This window comes from Seriola aureovittata, chromosome 23 (assembly GCF_021018895.1).
Source record: "Seriola aureovittata isolate HTS-2021-v1 ecotype China chromosome 23, ASM2101889v1, whole genome shotgun sequence".
Lineage (NCBI taxonomy): Eukaryota > Metazoa > Chordata > Actinopteri > Carangiformes > Carangidae > Seriola > Seriola aureovittata.
In genome coordinates this window covers 4,317,439-4,332,880 of record NC_079386.1, presented here as the reverse complement: position 1 = coordinate 4,332,880, position 15,442 = coordinate 4,317,439, and the positions used below count along the sequence as shown (strand labels likewise).

The following is a 15,442-nucleotide window of genomic DNA, read 5'->3' as shown; positions in this document are numbered from 1 at the left end:
CATCTTTTTTTTTTTTTTTTTTATAGACAGATCCTAGGTGCGCTTTTTTTGATCAATATTATAGACCTCCCTATGTTACGCCCCCCCCCCCTTCAGCCAACAATCTCTTTCCATATTTGACTGAGCTGAAGCGAAGTAGAGTACACTCTCCTTCTTCCTCCCAGTCTTTCTCTTTATCTCTCGTTCTCCCATTCCTCCTCTCCTCCCTCCACTCCCCCTTCCTCCCTCCCTAAGGAGTAACTGTAGCCGCTAATCTCAGTTTGCAGCCGGTGCCCCCCCACCGATGTGGCATTCTGCGTGTCCAGGGAAAAGGAAATGTTTCCCTTCCTGCTCTCAGTACCCTGCAGTCTGTAAATAGAGCCTGCCACCAGCCGCTCTGTAGGCCCCTCTGGAGAACTATATCTGTCCCATCATGCAGCACCCTTGCTACAACTTCCTGAAACAAACTAGGGGGTGTTGGGCAAGAGATAACAGTGGTGTGTGTATAACGTGAAGAAGTGCTGTTTGTAGGTGTTTTCGCAGTCTTGTAATTCTAGCCGCATGGCCTGATGAGGACCGCAAGATAAGATAAGCTCCAAAGTCAGGATTACCGGCCCTCACTTCTGAACCTGAGGTTAAATGTAATATGATAATCATTTTAGACAGTTTGTAAAAAATAATTGTAATATTTACCATGAAAGATTATTTTGCCTCAACCAGAGTGTGTGCCACCGAGTCAGGATTTGTTGTTGATAATCTAAAAGCGTTTACAGCTAAGATGTGTAGCAGGTGATGACAGGATGGAAAAACGAACTCTTTTGTTGTTTGTTTTGCTGTAAAATGACAGTGAAATCCACGGTAGAATGGAGTAACAGCAGGGAATGGGCAGGCCAGAAAACAAACTAGGGCTGTGACAGGAAACAAAGAGGTACGTGGCAAATGTGGTCTTCATTTATAGAGACACAAGCAACAACATTGCGACTGGTGTGAGAACGAGGCCAACAACAGATGTCACATTAAAATATTTATGAGAGCATTTGGCTTAAATATAGGCCTATACCATATAAATGCATGACAATCCTAACATGCTGATGTTTAGCACAGGGGTTTCTGAGACTGTGAGACTCCCCTCAACCTTGGAAAAAGGTTCCACCTCACCTCACCTTAGTTTACTTGCTTATGGGATCATGATTATGTTATTTGATCCAATAAACACTAAACAATTGATAGCACTATTAGGCAATATAGCCTAATACTGCTACTGCTTATGTTTGACATAACCTGAGACTAAACCAAATACATAAAAAAGGTCTGTGCTACAGCTGCTATTTAGTTTCTGACTCTGGTAAAGTGGGATTAACAGTAATATTCCCCAAAACTACTGTATCTGTGTCTCTTTAACAAAAGCACACGCATTTAGTTTAATTTACGTGATTTCCTGTTGATCACTAGTAACTAATTCACTGAGCCTCTCTTGAAACTGTTTGCCTCCCACCTTGAAAACGTGTTTACCATGGTTCCCATCTTATTTTTAGCGTGTTAGCATGCTAACATTTGGTAATTAGTACTTAACTCATGGTACTTCTGAGGTTGATGAGGATGTTATTTTGTAGGTTTTTGGATGAATTGTTTCTGCCCTGACAGCGGCTCTAAATGAAAAGCCAGCGAATCGTTTTTCATTGGCTGCCTCACAGCTAATCAGAGTGAATGAATGCATCCACATCTTTTGGCCCAGGACCATTATCTATAAAAACATCAATCCGGCTTGTTTTACCCAAATGGCAGTAGGGAGAATATAAAACTAAATCAATGGCTGTATGGAGACTGTGCATTAGATTGGGGGTATTTACTAGCATGGAAGAGAGCCCATTATGGGTTTATCAATAAGAGGATGGATATCATTATCTTGTGTGTTTGTCAGTGTCTTATCATTGATCAGTGCTAATGTCGATTTTAAATCATGAAAGGGCGACAGAGATTAATATAATTAGCCAATTCCCTTCTAATGGGCCTATGTGGGAAATCAGCATGACTTACTTCAATTGACAGAATATTATATACTGACTTTAGATAGTTTTAGGTCAAGTTTGAACTTTTAAGTAAATTTGAATGATGTTTTGAAAAGGTGTATCCTGAAAATCTGTCATTTAATTGATAAGTTTATCAGCAGAGAATTGACCAATGGCATTTTTGATGACCAAAATATTATTTGTTTCATTTAACAAGTAAAATAAAAAAATGTATAGCTATTTTTTTACTTTTTTCGAAGACAAAACAATTTGAAGATTTACCCTTGACTCTCAGTGTCTTGTGTGTTGCAGTGATTTTGTACGTTCGTTCCATAAAGTTTAAAAAACAGCGGAAGCCAAGATACCCTGACTTCAAAAAACAGTTCCTACATTTCCCATAATACAACTGGATAGTGTCTTTCATTAGACCCCCTTTGCCTCTTAATTGTCCACTTCTTTCAAGCCCCATGTCTCCGGTTTGTAACCCAGGCTTTATCTTAAAAATGATAAGCTTTATGTTCAAATTTATAAAACTTATATCTCCAAGCAGTTGTTTAAACTGGTTGACAAGGTGACAGATCTATGGTGTGACGATATAAAAGGTCAGTGTTATATTTTAACAGACAGAACAGTGATGACTGTAGCTGCTAATGTCACAATTCACAAACAAAAACTAAGCAGGACATGAACATTTTGAGGACATGTTATTTATATAAAATGAACAACCGAAACTCACTAAACCTGAATTCTGTGCACAGATCTGGATGACTGCTCTTTGAGCTGCTTCGATAAGCTTGAGGTGTTTCCTCTTGTGGCGCCTTTTGTCCCTGATGATCCGCGTCACATACTAAATATCTCCATACATCAGTCCTGGTGCGTTTTCTTTTTCTTTTTTCCCCACCTGACCTGTTGCTGTCCATTCCACGTGTTGTTGTTATTGTTTACTGTGTCCGTCTTCTTCTTCTCTCCGAGTTTGATGTCAGACTAGAATACATGTAGTGTTATTATACCGCTATTGTCAGTCCTGGAGGAATCACATGTCCTAGTATCTACGGTGCCTTCGGTATTTACACTACTGCAGAAAAACAAGTAGTAGAATATTCATAACACCAAATAAACTTGGTACCGCAGCATTGGTACTCGTGAAATCCCTGTGACACCGGAGCCATGGATGATATATCACAGTGGACTAGTTCTTCTCCTGATAAGCAAACTGAGCGTAATTTGCAAAATCACCGCGTGCTCCTTTAATAGATAATGTAAGTAATTGTCAGTTGCAGCCCTGCATTTAACTGTCCAACGCCACAAGCTGTGGTCAATCTAATGCACATCCTTGATAATAGATATTTTTCAAGTCAGACAAGGAATACACTGTAATTCAAAGTAAGCAGTATGTGGTGGACAGTGTTCATGTCGTTTAGCGGCTGTAACGGCGAGAGTGAAAAAGGCCGCAGTGAGAAGGCGTCTGTCTTTGTCTGAGCAGAGGATGTGACATTTACATTGCCCACTAAACCGGCAGCACACAGCGGATTCTGCATGGCCAGGATTGACCAGGCACCCGTCAACTTCCCTTTATCCCCGCTGTGCCCCATCCCACCCCCTAATCTGCCCTGATCGATGGCCCTGGATCGTCGTCACCCGGCAACCAAGGATGACACCAAAGCACTCACAGCATGTGCTACTTAACAATCAATGTGCAGCTTCACAGCTATAGAAACAATATCAGGAATCGGGCTGAGGGTGAGATACTTCAAGGAAGGCTAGAAAGAAAGGAGGATGGAGGGAGGGGAGAGACAACACAGAGCTCCTGTCAGCGGTATGATGAATAGTGTATTCGACTGAATGGCAAGATGGCATCATCATGCCGCAGTGCCAGACTACACTGGGTTTAAAGCAGGCTCAGGTAGAGAAAAACACCCCTGCCTTTCGGTTTTGTGTTGGGCGTAACGACCTCTGAGGGATGGACACAGCAGGTCGGTTTTATATCCTCATTCGGCTCCTGAGGACAGGCCGTTCTGACCCGAGCCGTAAAAATGACGAACTGAAACAGATGCTGATTTGTCACAGTGAAATCCATTTCGACATTAGAACTGGATGACTCTCATCAATAATAATGAGTTGGGTGATAATCGACTCTGTGGCCACACTTGGCTTGAGATGTTGATATCATAAATAGTGCTGAGCGATGTGTCACGTCTAGGTGTTTTCTTTTCTTTCTTTTCTTTGAGGTTTGAGACTTACAGCACAGAATCACTTCCTGTGGTGACCTTAGCCTCCCTCCGAGGAACTTTCATGTCTATCTATAGAAATAGCACATCATTTGTATTGTGGTAGTATGCCACTTCTTTACTCTACTGCTCAGTGAGTTTACCATGAAAGCACTGATTTAAATAGATTTACTATCAGACCTTTTTATTTTTACTTCTCATCTTTCACTCACTCTCACTCTGCTGCTTATGGTGTATGTACCACGATTGAAGCTTTAGGGTAATACTCCTCTTTCTCCCTCTTTTCTCTTCCCTCCACCTCTTTAGAAACGTGTGTGAGTTAGTGTGTGTGTGTGTGTGTGTGTGTGTGTGTGTGTGGTGTGTGTGTGTGTGTGTGTGTGTGTGCGCGCGTGGCTGAGACAGCTTGTGAAGCCTGTAATTGAGTGTGTCCGCCCACCGCGTTGCAGCAGAGACAGCGCGGTGGAAGACTTCATTGTGTCGGGCACAATAGACATACTACATACTCATCACACCCGTGTACGACTCTCTGCTACAGAACCACAACACTGAGGAGCCATTAGCAGATGGCGACGGCACGGTGTGTGTCGTCGTAGATGTTTGCGGCCTGACTTTGCCACTCGAGCGTCACCTCAGCGTTACCTCCAGCGCTTATCAGCAGCGAACCCGAAAATATCCTTTTATCTCTTCCTGAGCTGTAACCTATATAGGAGATAGGATCAGTTTATTTTACCTCTTCGGACACAGTGAACGTGTTTAGGATTAGAGCACAAACTGTTTCCCTCGGGCTGCTCTTGCTCTTAAAACCACACTTCTCTAGGTTAAAAAAAAAAACCATGCATTTCTTTGCACATGCATTGTGTGTAGAGGTGTGTGTGTGTGTATGTTGGGAAAGAAAGTGAGACTGGACTTTAAGCGGTGGTTGCTATGGTTCCCTGTTGCGAGGACCCACTCAATCACTAGGTACAATACCAGTATACATTTTTTTCTCTCACCATACCCGCTGCAAGAAATAGTCTGGTGGAGCCGAGCGTCATCATCTCCTGTATGTCCACGGGTTTTGCTGATATGATACCAGCCGCACCGGACCATGTCGAGAACAGATAATAAGTTGTGGTTTCCTGATGTGTGCTTGCGGCTCTCTATCAGTTCTTTTTCTGACAAACCATATTGAAGTCAAATCTGTTGTCTGAATTGTCATGCTGTCACGTTCTGCCATCAGCATGACCTTATTTGTAACGCTGAAATTTGCATCGGTGCGACATCATGCCGGCCCGAGGGCTCCAAAGTTCAGAGTCATAAAGCAGGGATGGATGTGTGTGAATGTAAATTAGATTTCAGGCATTAAGGGGTTAAGTTTGAAGATGCAACGCAGGTAACAATATCACTTGAACTGAAAGTGCCGGTGAATATTTTAGATGGTATTTAAGTTTCAAATTCTTCTGAGTGATGTAAGGTGGATTCCTACTTGAGTCAAAGTAGCAGTAGTGCAATATAACAATGCCCAATTACAAGTAAAAGCCCTGCAAGCTTGTATCATCAGCAAAATGTGCTTAAAAAATCAAAAGTAAAAAGCACTCAATATGCAGTGGAACAGGCCGTGTAAGTGAAATTTTATTATATATATGTTGTTTTTTTTTAAAGCTTTGGTGTTGCTTTGGATAAAAGCACCTGCCAGATGAATAAATGTAAATTTACATTTTTTGATTTAGCTTTCATTACCGGTGCATTTAAATGTCGTAGCCGGTTGAAGAGGAGCTTTTTTTATGTCGTGCTGTGTACTTTAACCCAAAGTGGTAAAAGGCAAAGCATCATATTTTATAAACTGCTTATAAGTTTTATATGTAATATCATAACCTGCAAAGGAACTAGTAACTGTAAGTGTCAAAAACATGTAGTGGAGTAACATTATTTCCCTCTGTAAATGTAAAGTAGAAATACTCTAGTACAAGTTCCTTAATATTGTACAATTGTGTTCAAATGTACTTAGTTACATCCCACTGCTGATTTGAAAGTCAGATTTTAGAGCTGGGTATTGAACCTTGATGCTTTTTGAGTACGGACCAAAATGTGGCTGTAGTGTGAAGTATCAAAAAATGTAGTGAAAGATAGAAAATAAATACTCTTAGATCAGATGTCATGTGTTTTCCTGTATGTCATAACTTTGCAGGTTTTATTCTGTATGGAAGCTTGTGTCAGCACCCGTCCATTAGCTACACTGCTTATCCTTTGAGGGTTGTGCGCTCGTCCTGGACAGGACAGCGGTGTATCTCAGGGCAGACGTATAGAAAGAAAATCAACCATTCACACCTACGGGCAATTTAGAGTTGCCAACTGACATATCCTGACCTGCATGTGTTCGGAGTGCGGGAGAAACCTTGAGGAAAACCCACACAGGCACGAACATGTGAACGTGCAAAGTGCCCATGAACACAGACGCAGCCAGATCCTTCCTGCTGACGTCAGTGTTAACGGCTGCAGCACCTTGCTGTTGACATGAGGGAGCCAGATATGTATTCTTCTTGTAATCACTACTCAGTTATTTACTGGCATCATACAGAATCAAAAAATGTACATAATATACATTTCAACAAGAAATGCACCGACCAATGAAATTACGCTCTTCCAAGCTAAACAAGTTTCTGAGCGAAAATACCATCACACCAGCCCTGAATGTAAACAACTGCTGATTATCTCCCTCTGACTCACAGCGAGGAGCGGCATGCAAAATAGCTTGACCACACAACTATTCCAAACATGCGGAAACGGACACACACACAGAATTTAATTTTCTTTCCCTTCTTTTGCTTCATAATTGACTCTTGATCCTGCCTCTCCTATCTTCTTTTTGTGTTCAGTGAAAGGCACGAGAATCAATCCAGCCAGAGGTTAACGAGGGGGAAAGACGAAGCGCCAAGGAACGATGGAGTCCACATCATCGGAGCAGTCGGCCACAGTGGACGAGCTGGTGGAGGCGTGCATTCAGGCCTTCGGTCGGTCATTGGATATTGTCTCTCTGTTATGAATAATTAGTTGTATTCCACAGTGAAATTAAACTTTGTTCATTTTCACACTATTTTTTCACACCTCGACTGACTTACACATTGACTATCAAAATAGATGCAAACTAACTGACGGCAGAAGATACTTGCCCTGTATAGCTTCCTAACGATGAGTGGTGCCCTGTGTTTATGTTTCAGATGAGAAGGGCACTTTGAAGGATACTTCCTTGGTCCGTATGTTCCTCATGATGCACCCTTGGTACATCCCTTCAACGGACATGGCTAAGAAGCTGGTGCTCAAGTATCCTTCATCTTTGTTTTGTGCTAGCCAGATTTCAGTCAGAGATGTTACAGTTTTGTTGCCAGGTTGCACCTTGACTAGTGGATCAGAGATCAAGAGGAGAGCTGCACCGCTGAGCGCCGAACAAAAATATGCCACCTTGTCAAGTAATGAACTCTCTTGTCTGTCTGACTTTTACCCCTCTAGTGCTTTTACTTTCTGAACTTTAGTCTTTCCAAATGTGATTTCTGATTTTCTTCCTACCCTTCCTTTTTTTGCTTTGTTCTTTTCTTTCTAATATATTCGATTTATGGTTTTTAGTGTTTCCAGTTGAATAGTGACAGTATCAATTCCTACAGAGACTGTGTTTTGCTGTGTTATAGAATGGTTTTAAACTTGTGTTGGCAACAGCCACATTATTATGTTGATGTAAACAGGTCTATCTTCCTCTATTTTTCTCAGTATTTTCATCATCGTCTCTCTGAAAGCCTTTGTTCTGCCTTTCAGGTACTGGATCTCTGAGTTTCCAGCTGAGTTCAATCTGAACCCGGAGCTGGCAGACCAGATCAAAGACTATAAAGATCTCTTGACCACCGAGGGCAACGAGAGGCAGAGTCAGCTCATTGACCTCGAGAGTGTGTGAGTGAATCAGCTGCAAAAAGCTGTGTGCGCTGTTGACAGTTGTGAATGCGCCTTTCTGTCTGTGGGTGTTTATCTCAGCGTGACCTTTCAGTAACTGTTCTCAGACATTGCTCTGCTGTCGCTATGCGGGGGGTCAGCGACTTCTCCTTTCCCCCCATAAAAGACATTTGTGTGATTTCCCTTCAGTGCTCCATGAGGAGATTCATTCTATAGAAAAAGTTGGATAGTTTTAGCTGCTTCATGCTTTGCAGGGCTTGTGGTATGTTGTTATTGTGCAAACTGTGTGATACTAGTTTTGCTTTGATATCCAAGACCACTGTAAGTGCAGCGCTAACCTGAGCAGTGCCTGTAAAGCTGATCCTCATCATTTTTTATGTGCTTTTACGGTCCCTGTCAGGCCATCATATAAATGGAAGCGGCAGGTGACTCAGCGTGTCCCATCAGTGTCCAAAAAGAGGAAGATGTCCCTGCTGTTCGACCACCTCGACTCCTGTGAACTGGCAGAACACCTGACTTACCTGGAGTACAAATCCTTCTGCAAGATCCTGGTCAGTTTCACGGCAGCCTGTGAGGAAGCTGTTGAAACCGTGTGGTGTTTACAGCTCTTCAATTCTTTGAATTCTCCAGTAATTCAGTGTTTACAAGCTGGAAGCATGTTGTAGTTGCTAAGCAATAGAGGTTAAAATTGACTTTTAATGGCAGTAATTATATTTATTGCTCTTTGAGTCTTATTTTGGAAAGCAAAGAAAATGACTGGGTTTGTGCCGATTTAAATGGTAGATTTGTTTTGGGTTTGTCTTTGTTGCTCTTCTAAAAGAAATTCTGACTCAGTATAAAAAAAGAAGCTGCAACAAAGCAGAGCTTACTGCTCCAAATGTGCTGTAATGACAGATTTCTGTATTTAGACTAAGTGAGAACACATCAGGTTTCTCAGGTTAATGATTGGTTTAATCTGTCAGTCAATCAGATAGCTGGGTGCTTTGTCATCCAAATAAGCGGCCGTAAAGGAATAATTTGAAATTTTTGGAACTAAAAATAAATATGTAAATGTGGAGCTACAGCCAGAAGCCAATTGGTCATGCCACTTATCTTAGAACAAAGACTTGAATCAAGGGGGAAACAACTAGCCTATCCAAACACAACAAACTCCTTTGGGCAGAGACAATAAAAAGGCCAAAGCACATAACCCCACATAACCCCATGTAAACCCCACGCCATTTTTAAACTTTGTCTTTTTTGTATGGATTAAACATGCTAATCAGTTAGCATTAGAGCTGCCGGTAGGTGGATTTGACCTATAACGTTTGGACAGAGCCAGGTTAGCTATTTCCTATGTTTCTATTCTTTATGCTAAGCTAGGCTAACCAGTTGCTGCCTAGAGCTCGATGTTTACTTTACAGCCATTTCAAGTGGTGTCGGCTTTCTCATCTCACTCCCAGCAGGAAAGCAAATAAGCATTTTTTTCCACAAAGTTAAACCTTCAACGGGGCATGCCGGAGATGCAGCACTTCCATTAAACTGGGGAACAAGGGAACATATCGTCTTTTGTTAGATCTTCTCTGCTTTCTATTTAAATTCTTGTGTTTTTCAACTTCAAACTGCCAATTTCTAACACAAGCCACAGAAGACAATTAGTGGAGTGTCCCTTTAATAATAAATTGTAGGCTGGATGTAAGTGCTTCTTTAGTTGTGTTAATTAGTCTGCAAGTGGTTTTCAGATATTTGTTTTGCTTTTGTCCCTTATATTCAACATTAGGCCTCTTTCCTGATATGGTGAAAGCAAACATGAACATTTTTGAGGATATAATCATCAGAATTTATAAAAAGAAACAAAAAAAAAAAACCAAAACATTGTGCAAACACTGTATTTCCAAGAAATGAAATAAAAAGTAATCAATTCTCCATTTCTCCTTTTAGTTTCAGGACTACCACAGCTTCGTGATGCACGGCTGCACGGTGGATAACCCCATCCTGGAGCGTTTCATCACGCTCTTCAACAGCGTCTCCCAGTGGATTCAGCTCATGGTGCTCAGCAAGCCCACCGCCCCGCAGAGAGCTGACGTCGTCGCCCACTTCATCAGAGTGGCACAGGTCTGTCTGCCGGGCCCTCTGCGGCTGTTTACTGTGAAAGTTTGAAGACAGAGATGGTGTTGTGGTGTCTGTTGTCGGGCTCAGGGTGCGTGATGGAGCAGGCTGATAGGAGATGATTGGCTGGGAGCAGAGAGAAAGGGGAGAGAAAATCATTAAAAGGTAAATTAAAGATTAAACCAAGAGATATGGAGAGAAGGGGGACTTTGATGACTTGCATGCCCATACACAGACACACACACACACACACACACACACACACACACACACACACACACACACACACACACACACGTAAGACGATATCATTTCCAATTAGGTGGCACATTTTGTGAGAAAAAGTGAATTAAATTTAAAAAGGCTTTGGAAGTATTAACATGTTAAGGTGACTACTGAGAGCTCTTTCAGATAATGCTGCTGTCACCTGGCATCTCTAATAACAATAGAAAAACAGTCCAGTTTTAGCTGGGCGATGATGCATTTTTTGCTTTATCCAAAGCCTTTAATGAGCCTAAAGGCTTTGTAAAAATTGCCTCAATTGCCCATGCAGGATTTGGTTTCTCTGAGTGTTTATGCTACATTTTTAGTCAACCACTCAGAAAACAGTCAGCCAATCAGAAGAGAGGCTCAGAGCCTTTTGGTTTTTGGTTCTTTAAAACCACAAATATATCTTCTTATAGATCGACACTTCAAATTAAAACACAGGAAAAGTGTAAAATATGGGACCTTAAACATTAGTTCTAGCCCTAATGAAGGTTAACAATCCTGTCTCTCTCCGTTCATCCATGTATTCCCTCATGTCTACACTTACCGACTGAAATCATCTGCAGTCATCTACAGGTCAAGATTGCTCCAATCCTAATCTTAATTTAATCTGGTCTCTCCCTGCCAATTCCCAAACAACTCTGCCAGCTCACTGCCTTATACGGTTCTCTGAGCATACGTCTGGAGACTGTCGCCCGTTCACTACAAAAACAACCCTTTAAATGGCGTCCCAGGCTTCGCAGTAATTGATATCATTTCAACTTGATGTTATCATTTTGCTTTGGTCGGCCAGATGGGCTGGGGGGGGGGCTGGGCGACAATTCGCTCGTCTCTGCTCTGTGTGGGAGCTTCAGTCGACCATAGAAAGTGCCGACGAAGAATTTTCATCCTAATAGCCTGTAGCGCTCTGCGAATGCATCCTCATTACTGATTGAGCGTCTACTTCAGGATTGTTTTCATCATAATGGGATGTCTCTGCAAACTTCACTGGCTCAGACTTTATTTAAAAGGGTCCCAGCAGGTTTCCTCACCTCCTTCTGTCAGACTGCACCCGCCCTCCAACACCTCAGCAGGGCTCGTCAGGAGAGGGCGCAGCTCTCTTAAGTGTTTCACACCCCTTTATACCGAGCACCGGGTGAACAGAGTGTCCAGAAGTCATTTCGGACCGTGTCATTCATGCAGAATGGGTTGCCGCACGGGCAGACACATAATCCCAGCTGGACACTCCCTTGTTAATTTTTTGCCAATTTGAAACGCCTCAAACGTCGGCAGTAAGAAATGAAGCCCGGCGCGAGCACACGCGGCGACAAAAAAACATGTTCATGCTGATTTCAAATGTATTCAGAGGCAGCACAGAAGGTAGCTTCGACATACTTGACATTTCCAAACGCTTCCCTCGGGGTGCGCCGGTTGTGTCCCATTTCAGCTTCCTATTGGGAGCGCATCACAAATGACTCATGTTCATTATTTATTTATTTATTTTTCCGACTTGTGCTATGATTCAAAATGCTAAAATGGCCCCAATGCTCTATTCCAATGCATTTCACAGTATGTTCTCTATATGTGTGTGTGTTTGTGTGTGTGTTTGCCTTTTGGCTTTGATAAAAACACCACATCATCAATCACCAATGGTTGACATCTCCCAGCCCTATCATACACACATTTATCATACACCCAGTGGAAATCCCTGTTATGCTGACAATGAAACTTTAACCAGGCATCGCCGCCGACAACCACATGAACGTGCAAGCGCAGCCGAAAACCCCCTCTCTGGAAGTCCTGGGCTGCCTTCCACACTTGCATTGCCAGTTGATTCCAATGGGTGTTTGAGCTGCACCAAATGATCCCCTCTGGCAGCCCTCCCACACAGCTGCGACCCCATTGATTTTCACTGAGATGCCAGGCAGGCTGAAGGGCAGCGTGGAGCCCTGCAGAGTGCCATTCACAAAGTGTTAGCTTAACTTTGACATAGGCAGGTCAGAACATTCAGTAATATCTTAACTCTGTGAGTGTGCATGTGGGCTGCAGACTTCCACTATCTCCTAAAGCTTTTATTTTTCTTCGCCGTATCTTTCTGACTCATTATTCATATTTTTGAACCTATACCACCTTCCCTCCCTAAAATCCTATTTATCGCTGGCTCATACATTCATATCCCCCCCCCCCCACACACACACACCCCCACACCCCTTAATATTTCCTCTTTCTCCCTTAACAGAAGCTGCTGCAGTTGCAGAACTTCAACACTCTGATGGCGGTGGTGGGCGGCCTCAGCAACAGCTCCATCTCTCGTCTCAAAGACACGCAGTCCCACATCAGCGCCGAGACCAACAAGGTGCAGGAGTTAATGCTGTCCTCTCTACCAATCACTGGTCTATTTCTGGCATCCGCCACAGCCACACACAACCAGACAAATCCAATGCTCGCTGCATATCGATGCATTTAGCGAACAAGTGATATTGAATCTTGATTCTCTGCTGTGTGAGCTGCCAAAGCTCCTTATCTGTGCCTGTTACTCCTACACTGTGGCTTTTTAAAGCTATGAATTTGAGCCATATGACAGAGGAAAGATAAATGCAACAGTTGGGAGAGTAACAGTGTCTTGTCGGTTATGTAAGTCCATCTGGAGCAAAGTTTTACAGAATGTTTTTTGATTCTTCTCATCAAATCTCTTGAGACAGACTCTCTCTGTTTCCTGCCAACTTTCATCTCATCCCATTCTGTTGTGTCCATCCTTTCTTCTCCTCCCCCTGCATTCACTCATCTACAGGTTTTTAACAACCTCATTGAACTGGTGACATCGTGTGGGAACTACAGCCAGTACCGCAAGCGCTTCTCAGAGTGCTCCGGCTTCCGTTTCCCCATCCTCGGCGTGCACCTGAAAGACCTGATAGCCGTGCACGTGGCGCTGCCAGACTGGGCAGACAAAGAGAAGACACGGGTCAACCTGGCCAAGACCCAGCAGCTGTACGCCATCCTTCAAGAGCTGTCGCTGATCCAGACAACGCCGCCCCACATCGATGCCAACACAGACCTGCTCAACTTGCTTACGGTGGGTGCAATGAGTGGACACCATGTGTATGTGCAGAGTCCAAGCTGAATGTCTGGCGCAAAGAACGGACAGTGTGCACCAGATCCCGGCTGTGAAAAACTTTGAGAGGGATGAACACTTTGTGTCCGGTCCGCTACCTTCGTTCTGCTGTGATTTGATTGGCTCATGGTCAGAGGGGCTGCACTGTAGCCAGCTTTGAAAAAAGTCAGTGCACAGACAAAGGCTAGAGATTATATGTAGCTCACCAGAGCATTCAAGGCATAAACATTCAGCATCAAAGCATTCAGATGTCCTAAATAAATTTGGTCCAGAATGGTCAGAACAGCCAGTATATCTGCTTTGAGTAATAAATAATATATGAACCTAGAAATGAGTCTCCTTACACTATAAGAATATTCATTATGTTGAAAATGACAAGAAAGACTTCAACCTATTTTAACAATAAACACAGGTTGAAATTATGTTTCTATGGGATAATATATTGATAATTACTGAAATAACATGAGAAGCTCAAACTAAATGAATACATATACATTTCCAGCCCAGTTTGTAAACAGATTTTAAAGAGGAATGAGATATTCTGACTTTTAGTCCCGAGTATGTACGTTTCCACTAATGCAACTCCATACCAGCTTTTATGCCCCCTGTCTCCGAAATGTCAGCTTCTTTTAAAACCTCCAGAAGGATCCGTCTGCAGGCTGCAACACTTACAGTTATGGCCACTTCATATTACATCATAGCTCTGTGCCTCCCGGGTTTAGTTTGACAGGGGTTCGAGCACGGCAGCCATCCTAACTAGCTCCTGAATAAGTTTTAAAAACATACATTTACCCACGGGAGCGTCTCGCGTGGCGGCTCCGGCACCGCCAGCACCAACCCGCGGGTCGAGACGCGATGGATCCATTTCTCCAGTCTGTGCGGCGGCTAGCAGCTCGTTCTCAGTCCAAACAGAGAGAGTTGGAGGAGGTGGCGGGGGAGCGGGATTGGAGAGGGACTGCTGCCCCTGCGACCCGGAGTTATTTTTTAAAGGTCCCTCCTGAACCACAACAAACATTACACAACTGTTTCCGCAGGCTGTGCTGTGTACAAAAAATAGCATTAATAAATAGCAACATTCAAGAATATAGAGAGGATTAAAACGAAGTATTTAAATCTTTATCTTTGTTTAAACTACTGTAACATTTTTATCTGGTAGCCATTGCGCTTTTATCCAGAACAAAGAGTCATGGCCCCTGTTGCAGCATCTCTTCACTGAACTTTAAATTGTTAACCTGCACTGAAACTTCCTGTCTGTTCCTGTATCCTGATTAAAGGCTAAAGGGCTTTTTTTTGGCTTTGAAATAACCTGAAAGGGCGTCTCAGCAGAATCACTGTTGCCCTTTAAATCTCAACACTTCTGCGGTAAAACCCTTTACTTAGGAGATCACAATACTACATAGTGACAGTTGTCCTGCGTTTTCTTTTCTCTCTTAGTTATACAGTACTTTATGAAAAGGGCTATTGGAATAAAGTGTATCATTACGATAACACTACCATTAATCTGTAGTGTTTCTTCAGAGCAGTAATTCTGTAACTTCTTCCGCAGACTCTTTGTCTGACAAAACATTGCCCTCTCCCGCCTTACGTCGCACTACTGTCAATCACCAAACACCAACAGGAAGAAATGGAAGCCTGCACCAGGATATAAACCCTTCACAATATGTTGTTGCCTCATCAAATACATTCAGCTAGAAATGTGAAATATAAACTTGATAGAGAAAACAGTATTTTGGCTTTAAGGCCCCACATTTTACACAAAAAACCATCTCACCTCTCTCAGGCTTCTTCTTGTAACAACAGGTCGGTGAGCCAATCAGAATTGGCTGTCTGTTTTCAGGTAAACACTCAGAGAAACCAAATCC

At 42.8% G+C, this 15,442-nt stretch overlaps 1 protein-coding gene across 2 annotated transcripts in view; it reads left to right on the top strand.

Annotated features, from left to right (window-relative positions):
• The window catches only part of LOC130164489 (RAS guanyl-releasing protein 2-like), a 38,385-nt gene that overhangs the window by 5,968 nt on the left and 16,975 nt on the right, over positions 1-15,442 (top strand). For both annotated transcript variants that reach the window (XM_056369257.1, XM_056369256.1), the window contains exons 2-9: positions 7,072-7,206; positions 7,414-7,516; positions 7,606-7,662; positions 8,003-8,134; positions 8,535-8,685; positions 10,055-10,228; positions 12,708-12,824; positions 13,260-13,541. In XM_056369257.1, the coding sequence (XP_056225232.1) occupies positions 7,137-7,206; positions 7,414-7,516; positions 7,606-7,662; positions 8,003-8,134; positions 8,535-8,685; positions 10,055-10,228; positions 12,708-12,824; positions 13,260-13,541 (1,086 nt within the window). In that variant the 5' untranslated portion in view covers positions 7,072-7,136. The remainder of the gene's footprint in view (positions 1-7,071; positions 7,207-7,413; positions 7,517-7,605; positions 7,663-8,002; positions 8,135-8,534; positions 8,686-10,054; positions 10,229-12,707; positions 12,825-13,259; positions 13,542-15,442) is intronic.